Raw genomic sequence first — 19,979 nt, 5'->3', positions numbered from 1 at the left:
CCCAGCTGGGTGTACGACAGTGCAGACCAGCTTCCGGCAGCACTACCATCTCCGCGTGCACCATTTCAACTGTACATATAGCCTACTCTACTTACGACTAAATCGTGTTACGACCGGTCCGCGGTCCCGACCATGGTCGTAAGTCGAGCACTAGCTGTAGTACATTTTCAAAGCCAGGAAATTGACATTGGTACAATGTATGTGTATTGTTCTATGCCATTTTCTCACATGTGTAGAAGTAAGCAATCACCACTGCCACCAAAATATAGAACTATTCCATCGCTATAGAGATCTACTAGTGTTAACATTTTACCAGTTTGAATGAAGTATAGAAAACGTACTTCCCTTAGGGTCCCCTTCTCTTTAAAACCCACAGGGGTGAAGTCATGGGTTTTTCCATGGTATCTGGATGGCGTAAGGCAACCAGTATCTAAAAGTTTTCTATCTTGCTAGGCTGCCAGTACCCTGGTCCTCTTGCTGGAGATAGTAGACTCTTCTTGAGGATTTTGTCTGAGTACACTGGTGTTTCTGGGTGGTCGGTTTCTCCAGCATCCAATCTGAGCAGGAAAAAGTATCCCCACTTTTTCCAGGTATATGAGGGGAAAAATCCAAGGGGATTCACCATTCTGTCACTTTCTCAGGTCCTGAGGTTCCTAGCTAGGCTATCTTCTCTTCAGCTTTCAGAGGCATGTTTCTTTGTATATGACATTCGGAGTTTTTAGCCGTACTTAGTAAGGGGAATAGAGAGAAGCGTGTCTACTCTGTCTTGGTCTGGAACCAGAGGTCACTAGGCATGTTTTTTAAATGGCAAAGAAATTAAAATTTCTAATTTTTTCATCCCTTACATTGAATAGGGCACTAAAGCTTGTAAAGTACATTGCTTCTTTTCATCCTTAAAACAACCTTGTAAACTTGGCATTATTGGCATCGCCTTTCTCAGGAGGCATAACTGATTCAGAAGTGCTATGTCTGATCCAGAGTCACACAGGGAGTTAGTCACAGTGCTAGGGTCAGAATGGGATTATCTGTGGCCAAATATTTTGAACTACAAAGGTAAAACCATGAGCACACAGAATTGAATAAGATTTTTTTCAACCCCTTTTGTGAGCCTTTTTCTCTCTATTCTGGCCTCCTTGTCTTGAAAGAGCAGAATCTCTTCTCTGGTTGGGTTAGCAGAACTGAGTGTGCTATGCAACCCACAGCATTATCAGCAAAGCCTGTTCCCTAAAGAGCAACAGATAAAAGTCCTGCTGTGCACTGACCATGGTACAACTGAGAGTGTGGTACTGTCACCTCCCACGAGAAAATTCCCTGCATCAAGCCTTGGCCTCCCACCCAGCAACAGTACAGGTACAAAAGTAGTCAAGCACATCCTTTTCCAAATCTGAGAGGGTAGCCCTCTCTTTGTAGTAAGAAGAGAGTGAAGGAAAAAAGAAATCTTACTATAAATTGAAAGGTGGCTCTTGATATTGTTCATCACTGGTGAAATCAAAGGCTAACAAGTGATGGCTCACAATGACTAATAGCTTTCCAAAAGCCAGCCTCATTGGCCTTATTGTAGTGTAGATGTCTTAGCTGTTCAGCACCAGCTACAGGGACTGTGTCATAGCATAGCCAGTCTTCCTGGCAGTGCACATTCTATTCATTTTGGTCAAACCATCATGTTCTTCCAAAACACTGAATTTCCAAATTTTTCCAAAATTACTCACTGTACATAAAGTAAATTTCATACACTCCAAGCTTTTAGGTAAAACACAGATTTGGCTCTGCTAAAAAACTGGAATTCTGCAAACTTGCAGATGCGTGATAAGACCTCATAAAAGTCTAGACTTTATAGTTTTCCTGCCTAAGTCTTTGACTGAAATTGACACTCAATGCTAATGTCCTATTTTTGCTTGAGGCTTCAGGCATTCTCTGAGAACTTACCACATATTCCAGAGATTGATGCACTTCAGTTTGAGACACATAACACCAGGCAAAATACCAAATAAAACAAGAAAACCCTTTTGTATACCGCAATACCATAGACATTTGTGGACTTCTTAAATCTTCTCTTTATAAAAAATTCATCCAAAAATTAACAAGCAAAATTCAGATGATGAAAGGCAGTTTTTACATGTTACTAATAAACCCAAGACAGATTTTGAAGACACCTGAGATTACAAGAGGCATCATGATGAAGCACTTCCTAGTAGAAATATAATAAATAACCACAAAGGTCATTTTACTTTATTTCCAATGATACAAAGTTAAAGCTTTACTATTTCTTCCCCTTCATGCAGTCCTATACAGCTTGGGTCCCCACCCTTTTTCACACCAGGGACTGGTTGCATGGAAGACAGTTTTTCCACAAAATAATTGTGTGTTGTCAGGGGGATGGTTTTGGGATGAAACTGTTCCACCTCAGATCATCAGGCATTAGTTAGATTCTCAGAAAGAGCGTGTAACCTGGATTGTTCGCATGCACAGTTCACAATATGGTTCGTGTTCCTATGAGAATCTAAAGCCACAGCTGATCTGACAGGAGATGGAGCTCTGGTGGTAATGCTCCCTTGCCCACCACTCACCTCCTGCTGTGCGGCCTGGTTCCTAACAGGCCACATACTGGTACCAGGGCATGGCCTGCAGGTTTGGGGACCCTTACTATGGAGTCATGCACATAATATCACTGGTTTGGACTATGTAGAAAAAGATGTCTAAATTGGTGAGATTTTTTAATTACAGAATTTTGGAAAGAAATGTGATTAGTTTTATTTAGCCTTAATTGCATACAGTAACCAGAATTAAGCTACAATATGTTAACCCAGTAGAATAATTTTAAAGGGCCTGTTTAAAGTGGTCAGATTTTATGTTGGGAATGTGTTCTTGAAGGCTAATCTTCACTAGGAATAGCCAACATTTCTGTTTAATATCTAAAGTGGTACAGTCTCCATTGAAAGGCCTGCCAAGTTATGTAATTCTTAAAAATTCGATTTTCAACATATGAGGATATTTTACTTTAAATATTGTGCATAAATGAGTTTATTTTATTAGTATTTTATGTTTTACCATTTCAAAGTCACACAACTTAAATTTGCATAAAATATGAACATCCTGAATATGGTATATTTAAAGTCAATGAAAAAAGTGATTTCCTCCCTAGGCTCTTAAACAAGTCAATTTGCTTAACAACCCTCTCCTGCAGAGAAGAATGAAAGGAAAATGTGAATCTGTCCCCATCTGTCTTTTCACTGCTGCAGTACATGTTTCTGCAGAGTAGAAGCTTGGATTAGGGACAGTAAGAGACTCCTAGAACCATGGAAAAAAAGAGGGCCTCATGCCTAGCAGATAAGCACACCAAACCCTCAGTAAATGCCATTCCTTCCCCATAGACACAAGGGTAGGCCACAGTGAACAGAAATGGCAAGCTCAAACAGACAACAGCATTCTCAAATGACAGGGATGAGCCCACCACCAAGAATCACCAACATCTGAGGGAAATCAGCACCAGGAAAGCAGGGCACCAAACTCACAGAATAACATGCACATATAGAAAAAAAAAAAAAAGACAGAACAAAACCCAATGTTTCAAACGAAGAGGGAAAGGGAGGATAACACATTCACAAGCAGGAAAAAACTTTTTTATTTCCTAGAAATGAAAAATAAAATAGTAAGAATAAAAAAAAATTGGAGGGATAAAGCAGAATTCACATGACTGGAAAGAAAATGACCAGGCTGGAAGTCTGTGCCGACAAATTCTTGAAGAACTCAGAACCACAGGGCAAAGAGATGAGAACTATGGGAAGTTGTGATATTTGAAATCTAGGACTGCAAGGTCCAGAAAGAAAAAATAGACATGTTGGAAGTAAGAAAATTATTTTTTGGGCTGGACACAGTGGCTCATGCACGGAATCCTAGTACTTTGGGAGGCCGAGGCAGGAGGATCACCTGATCCCAGGAGTTTGAGACCAGTCTGGGCAACACAGTGAGACTCCATCTCTATAACAAATTTTAAAAATTAGCCAGGTGTGGTAGTGTGCATGTGTAATTTCAACTACTTGGCAGGCCTTGAGGTGGGGGAGGATTGTTAAGTCCAGCAGGTCAAGGCTGCAGTGAACTGTGATTATGCCACTGCACTCCAGCCTGGGCAACAGAGTGAGACTAAGTCTCAAAACTAAAAATTAAACAAACAAATAAATAAATAAAATGATCACTTTAATAAAATGAGATCAGAGAAATGATCCACGTGATGACCCTTGAACTTGAATACATGTTTTCAGATTGAAATAGCTGACTGAGAGATTAGAATATATGAAAAAAAAATCCATACCTAGACTCATTAAAATCAAATTTCATAAAAACAAAAAAAGAAAAAAATCCTAAAAACACCTGGAAAGTAAAGAAAAGGTATGTCTAATAAGAGCTAAAAATCAGATTGACATGGACATCTTTTCAACAACCCTGTATGCAAAAGACAATGATGCAGTATCTTCACAGTTTTGAGAGAAAACTGTTAATGTAGAATGGTACACCCAGTCAGATGGCCGGGTATAGCAGGGCTTATAACCTGCTGGGCTTAAGTGATCCTCCAACCTGAGCCTCCTGAGTAGTTGGAACTATAGGCATGTACTACCACGCTCAGCTGATTTTTAAAATTATTTATAGAGACAAAATCTCACTATGTTGCCCAGGCTGGCCTTGAACTCCTGGGTTCATTTTAACTCTGATGGCAAAGGAAAGACTTCAGAAAGCCCCCTAGTCCTGAATTCTTTCTAAGAGGTTTTTAGAGAATGACTACCAAAAGGAATCTAAGAACTAGACATGAATACAAGAAACAGTGATAGGCAAAGAAATAGGTATAATTTTGAGATAATTTAAATAAATGTTAATAAAAATTATTAACAACAATTTAAACAGAAATATCAGTTGATCTCCACAGTAGAAGTTGTAGAGGCGTGGGAGGCAAGGTAAAAGTACCCTAACATTCTTGACTAGAGAGAAAACAGAGAAAGAGGGAGACAGGGGAAAGTTTTTGATACTGAGAAAAATACAAATATTTAAATATCTGAATATACACTAGAGCTATTGAAGTACAATGTACAACTTGAGAAAGAAAATGGAAGCAGTAACAACAGTTAAACCAACAAAAAGAAAGAAAGGAAAAAATTAGGAAGTATAATAGAGAGGAAAAACAAAATAACAGGAGGAATAGCTCCAAATTATGGTAATCATGATAAAGATAAACTGGTTAAAGCAACTAATTAAAGATCAGGAACTGTGGGTTTAGCTAAAAAGGCAAAAGCAGCTATATCTTATTTATCAGGCCTATTCTTAAAACAAAATGTCTCAAGGCAGTTGAACTAGGAGAGGGAGAAAGATAAGAAAGATAATCAAGACAAAGGCTGATGGAAAAAAATAGCAAGACTAATTTCAGGAAAGAAAAAAAGAATACAAGGAGAAAAGTAATAAAAAGGACAAAGAGGAATATTTCCTATTGATAAAAGATAAGACCCACTAGGATCAACTTGAGCTGCTTGGATAAAAGTGCTCTTGCCTGTCATTTTTGAAATCTTATTATCTTGGAATTTGTCACATCGGTGAACAGAATGAAGCCCCTGCCTTCATGGAGCTTTGTTTTAGTGGACACAAAAAGACACAAAAACCAATATAGAATTAAACTGTATAATATACTGGATGGTGATATGTGCTAAAAGAAATAAAAAACAGGGAAGGGTAATGGAGGTACAATTTTAAACAAGGTAGTACAGGAAGGCCTTACTGAGAAACCTGCCATGTGCAAAGATTTCAAGTTGCTGAGGGAGAAACCAAGGAGATTTCTGAGGCAAGATAATTCCAGGCGGAGGGAACAGCAAAGAAAATGGTCACTGCATACAACTAAAACCGCATAAATTAATTGAGAAATAATGGAGAACCAGGAGAGTGTGATAAGTGAAGAAAGTATCTGGAAGAGGACAGAGTAATTGGCTGTGTCAAAATGGAAGACAATAGCATGAGGACTGAGAAAAAATCCTTATTAAATTTAGCAACTAAGTCATGACTGACTTTGACAAAAACAATTTCAGTGATGCAGTGGAGGCCAAAACATAAGAAAAGGGTTTAGGAGAGGGACTGAAGTATTGAATATAGTAGACCATTTCAAATGTATTTTCTATAAAGGAAAGCTGAAGAAGAGGGCAGTAACTGGAGGAGAAAGTGGGGTCAAGATGAGAGAGTTGATAGTGGGAGGAAAACCCAGGCATCTACGAAAAAGAAACTTAAGGTGCCCTTCCTGAATGATGTTAGGAAGTTTAAAAATAAAATGCATGAAACTAGCTATCTGAAAAATGACAGAACCCAAATGATTGCTAAAAAGAAGGGAATTTCAGAAATGTTTGACATCTAATCAAGGCAACCTGAATTTCACCTAAAGAAGTGTTATTGGGTTGTGATTACAACTCTAAAATAGTTTAAGCCTACTTGATTGTGAGTTACCTAATGAAGGAAGACTATATTAAAAGGAGAAGGGCTTGGATTGCACAAGATTCATAAAACAGGAGTTTGAGAGACAAAATGTGGCACTATGTTGCCAGTGATGTCCACTAAAAAGGGTGTACTGATGAGTAGACTTGAAAATTGGGATCATTTAGCAGATATATTTTTACATTATTTAACTGTAAAGATAAATACCACTTGGGATTACCATTAGGTCATTAGCATATCCAAATGATTTCAGATCAGAAAGCAAGCTTATTAACAGTAGATTTCCATACAGATTCCCTGTAAGAGGACGGTGTGCTTATCAAAGGGCTTGAGTGTCTAGTCCCTAGGAGACTGCCAGTACATATTAATAAATTGGCATTCTGATCTATTTGGTACTCTCATGTGAGTCTGGTTCTAGTAGTCAGCAGCCTGGAATTATCTGGATGTATTAAAGCAAAGGGCCAAGCTTTGAAATGACACTGAGGTAGAGCAGGACAACCATTATTAGGCAGCCTCCCAGGTGCCACCCATACCTTATCCTTTGTCTACCTAACTATATGTCTGAAGTACTGTACTGAGGAAAGAACACCGAGCTTAATGGTCAGAAAATCATCTAGGACTCTGCCACCACTACCCATGCAACCCTGATTAGTGTCACTTAATTCCTGTGATTCTCAGTTTATATATCTTTTCAGATAGGAGTAACAATAGCTAGCCTATCTCATGGTGTCATTTTGTTTTGTTTTGTTTTGAGACTCAGAATCTAAATCTAAAACAAATGGTTACCTGAACAGAAGACATTAATGTTATCATCATTACATGTCCTGCAGCCTAAGTATGTAATTGATACACTTAAGCATGTTGCCACAATTACCTGAGAATTGAAGACAACATGAAAAACCACTAGCCCACTGAACAAAATATGAAAAATCCTACCTCTCAGCAACTGGTTTGGCAATGTTTTCAAAAATGATCTCTTGGTTTGCATCCTGATCAAAAATTCCTTGAAATCTGCAATGCGAAAAATAATAATTATTTAAAAGCTGAGCCTCCAAACACTATCAGATTAATAAATCTTGTTTTTCTAAAAGCTTTATAAATTACCCCATATTTACATCACTGAGCTTACCTAACTTAGCACAATGCTTGCCCTGTAGTCTCAACCACACTGTGCTGTTGTATGCCTGTATACAAATGGTGGGTAAACAGTATTGCTGTGACAAGATCTGCACAATAAATCCCTCTGAAAAACTGCAGCAGCTTTGAACCAAATAACAAATTGTGTGCTTTTTAGCTCTCAAGAGGGACAGTGTCTACAATTGGCAAGAAATTCAAAACTAGATAGCTGCATGAAATGGAAATCCAAGAACAGGATGTAAACAGCCAAGGAACTTCTGATGTCTGGCCTGTGAGAAAAGAATGCAACTGTGAATTGTCTGACTATTGAATTTTGTTTTAGTATTTTGAACTAAAGTTTATTTTTCCACTAATTTGGTGCTATATCCTAGCATCAACCATTTAATTCTCAGGGCAGTTTTGTTTCATTTTGTTGAGCATGAGTCAAAAGTCAAAAAGTAAATTAAGATAGACCTATCCTGCAAAGAGAAGGTTTAACCAGATTGGCAATGGCTAGGGGAAGGGGGTGGAGGTACGGTGTCAATTTCACTCTTCTTGTAATGCTACTGTGACTTAGCTTGTGCTGGATTCCAAGCACAGTGGAATACTCAGGGTAGAAGACACAGAATCTATTTTTTTTTTCTCAAAGGGAGTCTCCCTCTGTCACCTAGGCTGGAGAGCAGTGGCGCTATCTTGGCTCACTGCAACCTCCACCTCCTGAGTTCAAGTGATTCTCTTGTCTCAGCCTCATGAGTAGCTGGGATTACAGGCATGCGTCACCATGTTTGGCTAATTTTTATATTTTTAGTAGAGGTGGGGTTTCATCATGTTGGCCAGGCTGCTCTTGAACTCTTGGCCTCATGTGATCCACCCACCTCAGCCTCTCAAAGTGCTGGGATTACAGGCATGAACCATGCACCCCACCCAGAATCTATTCTTTTACAGTGTGCTAAGTTGTGACCAACAAGTATGGCCCCCATTAAGACATCATGATAATATGATAGCATTTCTACTTCTTTCCTTTAATGATATAGTGTGTGTACTTTTTAAATTATGCAAATTAAAATAGATTTTATCCTGAAAAAAAAAAAAAAACCATGATAATAAAGAGAGAGACAGAGAGAAAGCAAATTGGCCCAAATATTAACACAAGGTGAATCTCCCACAAAAAGTATATGTGTGTTGACTGGGTTATTTTTCTAACTTTTCAAAATAAACTTTTCCAAATTTTCAAAATAAAAATCGAGGTGGAAATTTTAAAGCAAACACTTTAAGCAAACATTTTGAGGTTATCCTAAGCAGCTTTCAGAGCGGCTTAGGAACCTTTGGTTTACATGCTTGCCTCCGTAAGTGAACTGGGCACATGGTCAATTAGAGATTGTAAGTGAAATGTAAGACCACTGGAGAGTTCAAAACGATGTCGAAAGCTGAACTGGAAATATAAAATGGAATGAAATTCATCATCTTTAACCAACATTAACTTCAAAAGATCTCTACAGCTGCCCTACCTCCATTTTAGAGAAGCAAAGAATGAACTATACAAAGCAATAATCTAAGGCGCTCTGGCTAGTATGTCATTTATCAGGGAAGACTGTATTTTAGACAGTAATATTTACTGTTTAGTATACCCAGACTGCTTCTCAAAACTCTATAGATGTATCACAGCTTCAGATAAGAACACCAACATAACACAGCGATCAACGTAACACATAGCTGCTGAACTGCTCTTCAGAGCACTGTGTAGTATGAGGCCTGAACACATATTCTCAGCTTTTGAGAATGATGATAAGGCTGTTTCACTTCTTTTATCAGATGAGTGATGACTGAGTGAATCAATTAGCCATCTTCTACCCCACTTCCTTAAAAACGAGTAATTATATCCACCACCATGTAAATAAAAGAGATGGCAGAAGTTTTAAAGAAGGCAGCAAATCACATGCAGGATATCTTCTGAAAGGTACCTTGCATAAAATTAATTATAGCATTTTCATTTCTAATTGACCTATTCATTCCACAAACACATACTGAGGGCCTACCATGTACCAGTCACTTCCAACAAGATTTAAATGAAACTAAAATATAATTTTAGTATAACATCTATAAAGCATATTGAATTCCTTGGGTAAAAATGATATCCTCCACTATTTAAAATAATAGGTGATAGAAACACAAGCAATCCAGATCTCTCTTTTAATTGACTGCCCCTGCCCCACATTTTAGAATAAAGATTTTAGCACCTGAGTTTATAATAAATCACTAAGTGTATATTAAACATCAAATGTCATCATCCCCAAATATTGCACTTTATACAATGTAGTTGCATAGTAATCTGAAAGGCATTTTGATCGGCTGTCTTCTGGAAACCACTGAAGAGCAGAACAGAATCCCAGAGTTAGAAGGGATTTTAACGGGTTCAGTCTAATCATTAACAGAGGAAGAAGCTGAGATCCACAGAGATAAAGTAATTACTCATAGTCTGAGAGCTCATCAATAATATGCCTGAGGTTTCCTGATTCTTAGGTGGTCTTTTCATTTGTTAGGAAATTGTGTAGGATTTTTCTAAACTCTTATTTCAAACTCAGCATATGCTGACTTCTTCCCACCCTAAGGAATGGTGCACTTCTGTGCTCTTCCTCACCCCAGAAAGTAACAGCTCTATCCTTCTAAATGTTCAGTCCAGAACCCTCAGGATCTTCTTGATTCCTCTGTTTCTGCTACACTCTATATCCAATCCATCAGCAAATGCTGTCAGCTGAGACCTTCCAAATACATCCAGAATTCAATTATTTCTCAACTTTTCCATTGTCACCACTTTGGTCCATGCTACCATAGTTTCTTGCCTGGTCTCCTTTTCCTGGTTTTCTACATGTCTACAAGAGTCATCCTGCTAAAACATATGTGAGATACTTTCATTCTTCTGCTCAAAACCCTCCAAAAATTCTCATGGCACTTTGGGGAAAACCATAAGTCCTCGCAATGACTTAAAAGGCTCCATGTAATCTGGCCACTCTGCCACCTCTTTGACCTATCTTTCTCCCCTCTAACTCTTGCTTACTCTACTCCAGCCACATGGCTCTTTTCACTTTTCCTCAAACATGCTGGGCATTCTCCCCATTAGGGGTTTCACTCTTGCTATTCCCTTGGCCTGAAAGTCTCATCCCTCAGATACCTGAATGGCTGGCTTCCTCACCTCCATCAAATCTTTGCCCAAATATTCCTTTACTGTACACCTTTCCTAACCTACTAAATGTTGCAACCATTCCTTTCCTTTGCCCCCTTCATCCCAGCACTTCTCATTCCCCTTCTCTGTCACACTTTTCTCCACGGCATGTAGCACCTTCTGACATACATTTTGCTTATTGATCTTCTCCTCTATCTCCTCTCACTAAAATGTAAGCTCCCTATGAGCAGGAGCTTTGTTGTGTTCCCTGCTGTTATTCCTAGCAATTAAAACAGCACACAGTGGGTAGCCAATAAATATTTATTGGTTGAATAAATGTTCTCGGGGGAAAAACAGCCTTTAAAATGCTTAAATATTTATCTCTGAACATATGTGTAAGTTGAATATTTTATTAATTTTAAATTTTGAATATTAAAACCAGTATTTTTAATTCAGAGATTTAAAAATAAGCCAATGGTGCTTTTCCAACAATTGCACTCTGTATCTATATAATGTAAAGAATACTTTGGAAAGGATCCACAGATAGAGACATAATAAATTGTTCTTATCAATCAAATGGAATCATGCTGAATAAAATATTTCAGCAAACTGTTGTTTTATATAATAGATTTTGGCCTAGGCCAGCTGGCATCAGGTCACAGTTATGAAGGTATGTAACATGCTTACATCAGTGGGAGAATGTCCCCTTCAGAAAAAGCAAAGCAGGGGCCAGGAATAACAGCTCACTCCTATAATCCCAGCACTTTGGGAGGCCAAGGAGGGCCAGATCACTTGATCCCAGGAGTTCAAGACCAGCCTGGGCAACATGGTAAAACCCAGACTCTACAAAAAAAAAAAATTAGCTGGACATGGTAGTGGACACGTGTAGTCTTGCTACTTGGCAGGTTGGGGTGGGAGAATCACCTGAACCTGGTAGGTCAGGGCTGCAGTGAGCTGAGATTGTACCACTGCACTCCAGCCTGGGTGACAGAGTAAGACCCTGTCTCAAAAAAAAAAAAAAAAAGAAAAAGAAAAAGTAAAAGTAAAAGAAAAAGAAAAAGGAAAAAAAAGCACAGGTTATAGGGCTATTCCTTAAAGGATATAATGAAAGGCAATGGGGAGACACAAAGACAAGGTGAGGGCCTCCCCACTAGGCAACGATAGGTTAGCAAGCCCTGCTTGCACTTACTATAAAAGAAGACAATAAGAAAATGGGATGGAAGTGGAGGGAGAGATGTGTATTACAATGAAAGACAAAAGACAGAGTTATGAAGACCAGCAAGAAATCTTTATGAGACAACAAAAAAGCAAATAAGAATTTAAAAAGAAAAAGTCGAGACACAGCAGCTCATGCTTGTAATCCCATCACTTTGAGAGCCCAAGGCAGGTGAATCACTTGAGGTCAGAAGTTTGAGACCAGCCTGGCCCACATGGTGAAACCCCGTCACTACTAAAAATACAAAAATTAGCTGGGCATGGTGTCAGGTGTCTGCAATCCCAGTTACTTGGGAGGCTGAGGCAGGAGAATTGCTTGAACCCAGGAGGCAGAGTTTGCAGTGAGCCAAGATTGTGCCACTGCACTCCAGCCTGGGCAACAGAGTGAGACTCCATCTCAAAATAAAGAAAATAATTTAAAAAGAAAAAGAGAGAAAGAGAGAGAGGAACAACAAAAAAATCTGAGATAATTTTATACAAAGGCCAAAGGCAGGAATAGTCTCAAAACCTGGCCTTTGTAAAACAATCTAGAGACGCATTGTAGAGGACAATTAGAACTATTTCAGAGGATCCAGAAATCCATCACCAAAGTTTGGGCCAGAGATCAAAGATGGATTTAATTTGGGCTCCAACTTCTCCAGAAATCAAATGTGGAGATTAAAAGAAATAGATTAATCTAAAACTGGAGAATAAAAAGAATGTGAAGTAGCTATACTCCCTACATTCAAGGCCTAGCTACTAAAAGAGTATTCAGACCCAAGGCACTGATGACCATCCAAGGGTAGCTGTTTGGTATTTTTCAACTGAGCCATTATAGTTTAGCACTACCCAAGAGAAATATAATGGCATCCATAAATATGAAAGCATATGTAATTTAAAATTTTCTAGTAGCCATGTTTTTTAAAAAGCAAAAAGATTAGTTGGCATGGTGGCGCATACCTGTAGTTCAAGCTATTCAGGAGGCTAAGGTGGGAGGATCACTGGAGGCCAGGAGTTCAAAGCCGCAGTGAACTATGACTGCACCACTGCACTCCAGCCTGGGAGACATAGTGGGACCCCATCTTTAAAATTTAAATTAAAATAAAGAGAAATTTAAGAAGCAAAACGAACCACCTGGAATTAATTTTAACAATCTACTTTTAACCAAGGTTAAAAGTTTCATATACCAAAATGTTATAATTTCAGTAAGTAATCAATATGAAAAAAGTCTTGAGATATTTTACATTCTTTTTTCTTCATGCTAAGTCTTCAAAAATCTTTCATATGTTTTATACCTGACAGCACATCTCAGTTCGGATTGGATATATTTCAAGTGTTCAAGAACGACATGTGGCTTGTGGCTATGATATTGGACAGCATAGATATAGAGTGTACATATGTGCATATGAGGTCCAAATATCATATATATTATAAAGAAGGCTCACCCCTACACAGCACACAGATGATACTGTAAGTTCTTACCTTCAATGAAGTTTAGTCATGCATTGGAATTTTCTGTAAGTGCTAAACCACAGTGTATTGAATAGGAAAACACTAAACAGAGGTAGCCAAGAAAGGCCGGAATCTTGAAATACAATCTCAGATATAGAAATACACGCTCTTTTTGACCTTGGCCACAGCAGGGAAAAAAGAACTTGAGTTCAATCTACTAGGTGAGACAGACAGCTGTGTTGCATTTTCCACAAGAAATAGTGCTAATGATTTCACAATAAATATTAATGCAGTACAAGAATTAGTTCAATAATGAAACAGAAATGAAAAAGGAAAAAGACAAACTTACTTAAATTTGTAGCTTTCTCGCTTATTATTCACAAACCCATCTGCCAAATCACGTGGTACAATAATTTCCAAGCTAGGTATTAATTTTTCATCTTCGTCTATGGAGTAAATCTGCAAATGTGAAGACAACAAATGGATATAGAATGGTGAAATTATGGCTTGAACTATGACCATGTTATTATGACTTGTAATGATATGAAAATTATACTCTTTAAGATTGAAAAGTCATAATATCATATAATTTGAATAATTTTTCTTTTTGAACTGTGTGTTGATTCAGACAGATGGAACCGAACCACAGGTGAAACGTAAATTAATGCTGTATCAAAGTCAGGTCATCCATCTTTGAATGATCTCACATTCACATGTGAGCATTTGAGTATCTCTGTTATTCCTGTCATTGAGAAAATAATAGCCCTGAAAGCAACCTTTTTTCTAAGTATTGCTTTAGTATGATGTATCAGGAGTTAACATTTTACTACAGTCAATAAGCATTTCTGAGCATTTACAAAATACCAGAGATAAAAGCCATCTCAGATAGCTCACCAAGAATGCTCTAATTCAAGTTATGTTCAAAGATGCCTAAGGTTCCATGAGACATTTTCAGGCATTTTATGAGACACATGTGGCTTCAAAAGACACATGTAATTCATGTATTTGATGTCATTTTCAAGGTTCTCATTCCAGCTCAGCCACTAATTAGAAAGCGACCTGGGAGAAATCCTTTAACCTCTCTAAGCTGATATGGAAATAGAGGGTCTTAACCAACACCCTTAGGACTATAACGTTCTCTCATTCTCTTCCTGGTTTCCTACTCCATCATTTATTGGCCAGGAAAATCAAGAGTCAAGCCTATGAAGAGGTCATGTGGAATAAATAAAAGCATAAGATTTGGTGTTCCAAGACTTGGGTCCAACACTGAGCTCAATTTACCAGCTGTGTGACCAGCCACCACTTTCAGAATTGAAGTTTCTTATACATAAAATGAGGAAAACAGAATTACCTCCCTTACAGGATTGCTGTGGGGATCAAATGATGTAATGGAAATGGAAGTATTTTGTAATGCACAATAAAAAAAGTTAGTCATTAGGTTTAGAGGTTTTTTTTTAAAAAAATAAGCCTTCTTGTCTTTTACCAGGAAATAAAATTCTTTCTAACAGGCAATACTTCCTGTTTAAGACCCATTTCGATGTTTGATTATGGGGGAAAAGTCATATTCCTAAGCAAGTAAAAGCCTCCCTAAATCTCCAGAAAGATTGAATAATTTCCTAAGTGTATTTTTATTGAAACCTCTCATTGCAAATGTGAAGAATTCATGCAGAAAAGTCATTACATAAATTATTTGTAGAAAGCAATGGCATCAGGTTCAAGGCTTTCTGACTAGGTTTTCTCAAGAGACATTTTAAAATTATATCCTGTTGGGCACTATATTAAAAAAAAAAAGTTTAATAGCCAGACAGGTGAGTGAAGGGGGTGTATAAGACATGAAACATGCAAGAGTGAGGAGTTACATCCATTTTTAAAATTTCTGTATTTCTCTGCTCAGCAGACAGAAAACCATATTAACTGCAGTTAATGACCCTCCATTATTCTGATTAAGACACTCTTTGAGGCCTTAAGAAAATTCCCTTAGAACCAGATGACTTGTTTAGTGTAACATTGGCTTTCTATCCTTAGTCATTTTATATATATACAAAATCATCTATATATATATGTGTGTGTGTGTGTGTGTGGTGTGTGTATGTATATATATATATATATATATATATATATATATATATATATATATGATGGAGTTTCCCTTTGTTGCCAGGCTGGAATGCAGTCGTGCAATCTTGGTTCACTGCAACCTCCACCTCCCAGGTTCAAGTGATTCTCCTGCCTCAGCCTCCTGAGTAGCTGGGACTGCACCCAGCTAATTTTTCTATTTTTAGTAGAGACAGCGTTTCACCATGTTGGCTAGGTTGGTCACAATCTCTTGACCTTGTGATCCGCCTGCCTCAGCCTTCAAAAGTGCTTGGATTACAGGCATGAGCCACTGTACCCAACCAATCATAAAAATATTATTTGAGAGGGAAGTTATTTTTTTAGAAGACAGAACAAATGCAAAGATGAATATGAAAATGTTTTGAAATGTATAAAGAACTGTACAAGTGAAAAGCATTACCACTGTTAAAACTGCCAGAGATTAATTTATATATCGTTTTTATTAATCTATGTTATTATAATTTATGAAGCCTTAAAGAACAAAAGTAACAAGGTAATGAAGATACAAAATGAAAAGAAAAAAAAAACCTTTGAGTCACTCTCAAATACTACAAAAAGAATTTCTAGTCAGAGGAAGAACTCTACAATCTTTTTTGGACAAGAAGATATGGCATTAAACATGGGTTTTTTAAGGGAGAACAGGGATATACTAATTCAATATTTATTCATTCCCATTCTCTTTGTGTGTGTGTGTGATACCTAAAAATATGACACCTAAAACTGCTTCTGGAGGATCAAACAATCCACTCTACAGACTCACCAAAGAAATACAAAATGAAGCACATTAAAATATCCAAACATTGCATTTAAAGTGAAAAGAAAGTTCAATATTAAATCCAAGACTCTCCATCCACTTCGCTGAGCCTTAGTCATTTTTAGAAAAGCCATTTTCTAATCTTAGTCATAAAAACGTACCCCTACCCATTCTGTCTTTTGACCTTATCCCAGCCTGTGCTATGACTGCTGAGTCCATGTAGATAAGCTCAACAGTTTAAGCTAAGAATCTGAGGGGAAATGTTACATATAATACACTCTTTACATACGATGCACTCTAAAAAGAAATCCATGTAATTGATTATTAGAGGAAAGAATATGGGAAGATAACCATGGTTCATTCTATACTACTTTATTCCTGTTTTAAATACATGAATTATATGAGGCAAATGCTTAATCATGAGATGCTATGATGTTCCACTAAACATATACACAGTATGTATATATATATAGGAATATTATTAATATGCCCACTGCATGAATATGACCCAAATTGCCCTTGCCTAAATTCTCACTTTGAGAATTTAGGAGTTAACATTTTACTACCACACTTCAGCCTGGGTGACAGAGCAAGACACCATCTAAAAAAAAAAAAAAAAAAAGTTTCCAAAGAGGGGATAGCTTTGGAATCAAAAAATCCTTAATTAAAATTACAGCTCTGCCACTCACCAGCTGGATGCCTTGGTCACATTATTAACCTGAGACTCCGTTTCCTAATCTGTAAAATGAGGAAGATGACACTAACCTTGCAGGGTTTTTGTGAGAATGAGAGATAATGCATATAAAGCACTTGTCAGGTGGCCATTTCTCAAGATACATAAGGATGACTACGCTCCCTTCTAGGCAGAAGAGAGAATGTTTTGAAATATTTAAGAAGCACACAAAGTATCACTGCTTAGAGCCAGGGCAATGTCTTAACCATCTTTGTACCTTTCTGAATTTAGCACACTAGAGGAAGTACCTAGTAAATATTTAGTTAATGGTTTCTGAATGAAGTACACATACGTATTCTTTGGGTCAGGATGTATCTATCTGTATCTACCTGTACCTATTAATACAAGGAGCATATGTAAAGGTTCACGTTTGTGTTGGAGAATGACAACAGAGTCAGCAAATTACTGAGGTCTCACTGGGTGCAAAGTACTAAATACATGTATGCTTCGTGCAATTGTGTCTATATTTGTATTATTTCAGACGTACACATCTCTTGCTTGCACGTTTTGTCTGAGTGCCAAAACGTACCGTTGAGTGTATCTGCGTATGCGGTGCTGCGTGAGTTTCCCAGAAAGGTGCAGTGAGTGCTTACGTGTAGTTGAAGCGCACACTGAACATGGCACTAGTGTGAAAGCTCCGTGCCGGGTCTGCGCCGTGCCAGGTGGGAGTGGCCTGGCTGTCGGTCGCGTCCCTGACCGCAGTGCGCCGGCGTCTTCGCGGCTGCAGGGCGCCTCGGTCGGTGTGTGCGGGAAGCCCCGCCGGCAAGTCCCTCACCTCCGCCCAGCCCCTTCGCGTGCCGCCCGACCCCGGCCCAGGAAGCCCCGCCGCCCCGGCGCCCCGGAGGCTCCAGCCCGTACCCCTTGTTGGTGCTTCCGGACAGGGGGTTTCACTCTCGCGAATATCTGGATCGTCTGCTTCACCATCTCCTCCCTGGCTCTGCAATGACCCTCGACGTCTCTCAGGCACGGGCTGCCAAAACTAACTCCCACCACCTCAGGCGACCCACAGTCTTAGCAACAGTAGCTAGGGACACTACCCAGTGAGCACCGTGGCAGCCCGGATCCCGCCTCCTCCCTTAATTGGTTGCGACGCTAAGGGAGCCGCTAAGGGGCGTGGCCAGGGCGGGGTTGGGGAAGAGCGCTGCGCATGCGCATGAGCGAGCACCTGGGCTGTGGGCTCTGGGCGCCCGAGCAGGCCTGGGCAGTGATTAAAAGGGGGACGACCACCATGCCTTGTCCCGACCCGTTCCTTCACCCTTTTTTTTTCTCCATGCCCTTGCCTTTTAAAAGAATACAGCACTGGGCCGGGCGCGGTGGCTCACGCTTGTAATCCTAGAAGTTTTGGGGAAGCCGAGGTGGGAGGATCGCTTGGAGCCCAGGAGGTTGAGACCAGCCTGGGCAGCATAGTGAGACCCCGGCTCTGCGAAAAAATACAAAAGTTAGCCAGGCATGGTGGCACGCCTGTATCCCAGCTAATCGGGAGGTTCAGGCGGGAGGATCGCCTGAGCTCAGGAGGTCGAAGCTGCAGTGAGCCGAGATTGCAAAACTGCTCCGGCCCACTTGGAGATCACGGTCTGAAAAGGGAGACAGATTTTTGTTTTTCTTCACAAGGCCTTTCAGGTGACACAGAAACAGATTTTCAACAGGAAATCAAAACCGAGGAATAAAAGCTGTGCTATGATGGAGGTAGAAGTGAGCTAGCTCTGTTTTGGAAAAGGATAAAACTGGACGAAGGGTACTGTTTCCCATGCAATAGGCATGGCAAGACAGGACGAGCTTTTCAAACAGTTAGAACATGACAAGATAGTCAACATTATTATCCACATGGGAAATATAAATTAAAACCACAATGAGACATCACTATTCATCTATCAGAATGGCTTAAAAAAAAAAAAAAAAAATAGTGGCAGCACCAGATGCTGAAAAAGATGTCGAGAAACTGAATCAGTTGCATTTTACTGGTAGGAATGTGTGATGTAAAACATACACTGTATAAAGGTACAGCCACTTTGGAAAACATTTGACAGTTTCTTTCAAAACTAAAGGTGCAGCCATTCTAACACGCAGCAATTGGACTCTTAAGCATTTATCTCAGATAAATGAAAATGAGCACACATTTTTTTGTATGTGCTCAAGAGTCACACGAAAACCTAGACATGTGTTTATAGTTTATAGCACCTTTATTTGTAATAGTCCCAAACTGGAAAAAACTCAGATGTCCTTCAACTGATGGTTAAAAAAAAAAACATGGAATACCATTCAGCGATTAAAAAGGGAGGAAGTGTTGATACATGTAACAGATTGGATGACTTTTCAGGGAATTATGTTTCATGAAAAAAGCCAGACTCAAAGGTTAAATATTGTATGGTTCTATTTGTATAACATTCATGAAATGACAAAATTATAGAGATGGAGAGAAATTAGTGGTTGCTAGGGAGGTATGCAGGGTATAGTTATAAAAGGTATCCTTGTGATGGGCTCTTCTGTATCTTGACTGTGATGGTGGTCACAGAAATCTACACACGTGATAGGATTGCATAGAACAAAATACATACACTTGTGCTTATTCAAATAAGCACACGTAAAACTGGCAAAAGTCAAATAAAATTGAATGAGATTGATGGATTGAATCAATGTCAATTCCCTGATTTTGATATTGTACTATAGTTATGCAAGATGTTACCATTGGGGAAAACTGAGAGACAGGTATATGAGTTCTCTGTATTATTTTTCACAATTGCATTGAATCTACAATCATCTCAAAATAAAAAGTTTATTAAAGACACCTCGGTTTTTTGTTTGTTTTTTGTTTTTGAGACAGGGTCTTGCTCTTGTCACCCAGGCTGGAGTGCAGTGGCATGAACATGGCTCACTGCAGCCTCAACCTCCTGGGCTCAAGCGATTCTCCTGCCTCAGCCCCACAAGTAGCTGGGCTTATAGACATGCACCATCACACTCAGATAATTATTGTATTTTTTGTAGAGTCAGGGTTTTGT

General features: G+C 38.9%; 1 protein-coding gene across 1 annotated transcript in view; it reads right to left on the bottom strand.

Annotated features, from left to right (window-relative positions):
* LOC108291403 (kinesin-like protein KIF6) overlaps positions 1-18,025 on the bottom strand; it is a gene marked incomplete at its 3' end in the record, with an annotated part of 186,501 nt that extends 168,476 nt beyond the window's left edge. The window contains exons 1-3 of the mRNA XM_017511775.2: positions 17,842-18,025; positions 13,731-13,840; positions 7,396-7,470 (exon numbers count right to left, since the gene is read on the bottom strand). Of these exons, the coding sequence (XP_017367264.2) occupies positions 7,396-7,470; positions 13,731-13,840; positions 17,842-17,907 (251 nt within the window). The remainder of the gene's footprint in view (positions 1-7,395; positions 7,471-13,730; positions 13,841-17,841) is intronic.
* Between the last annotated feature and the right edge of the window lie 1,954 nt (positions 18,026-19,979).

Source organism: Cebus imitator, unplaced genomic scaffold (genome assembly GCF_001604975.1).
Source record: "Cebus imitator isolate Cc_AM_T3 unplaced genomic scaffold, Cebus_imitator-1.0 Scaffold451, whole genome shotgun sequence".
NCBI lineage: Eukaryota > Metazoa > Chordata > Mammalia > Primates > Cebidae > Cebus > Cebus imitator.
The sequence above is the reverse complement of the archived record's forward strand: the minus strand, read 5'-3'. Positions and strand labels throughout refer to the sequence as shown.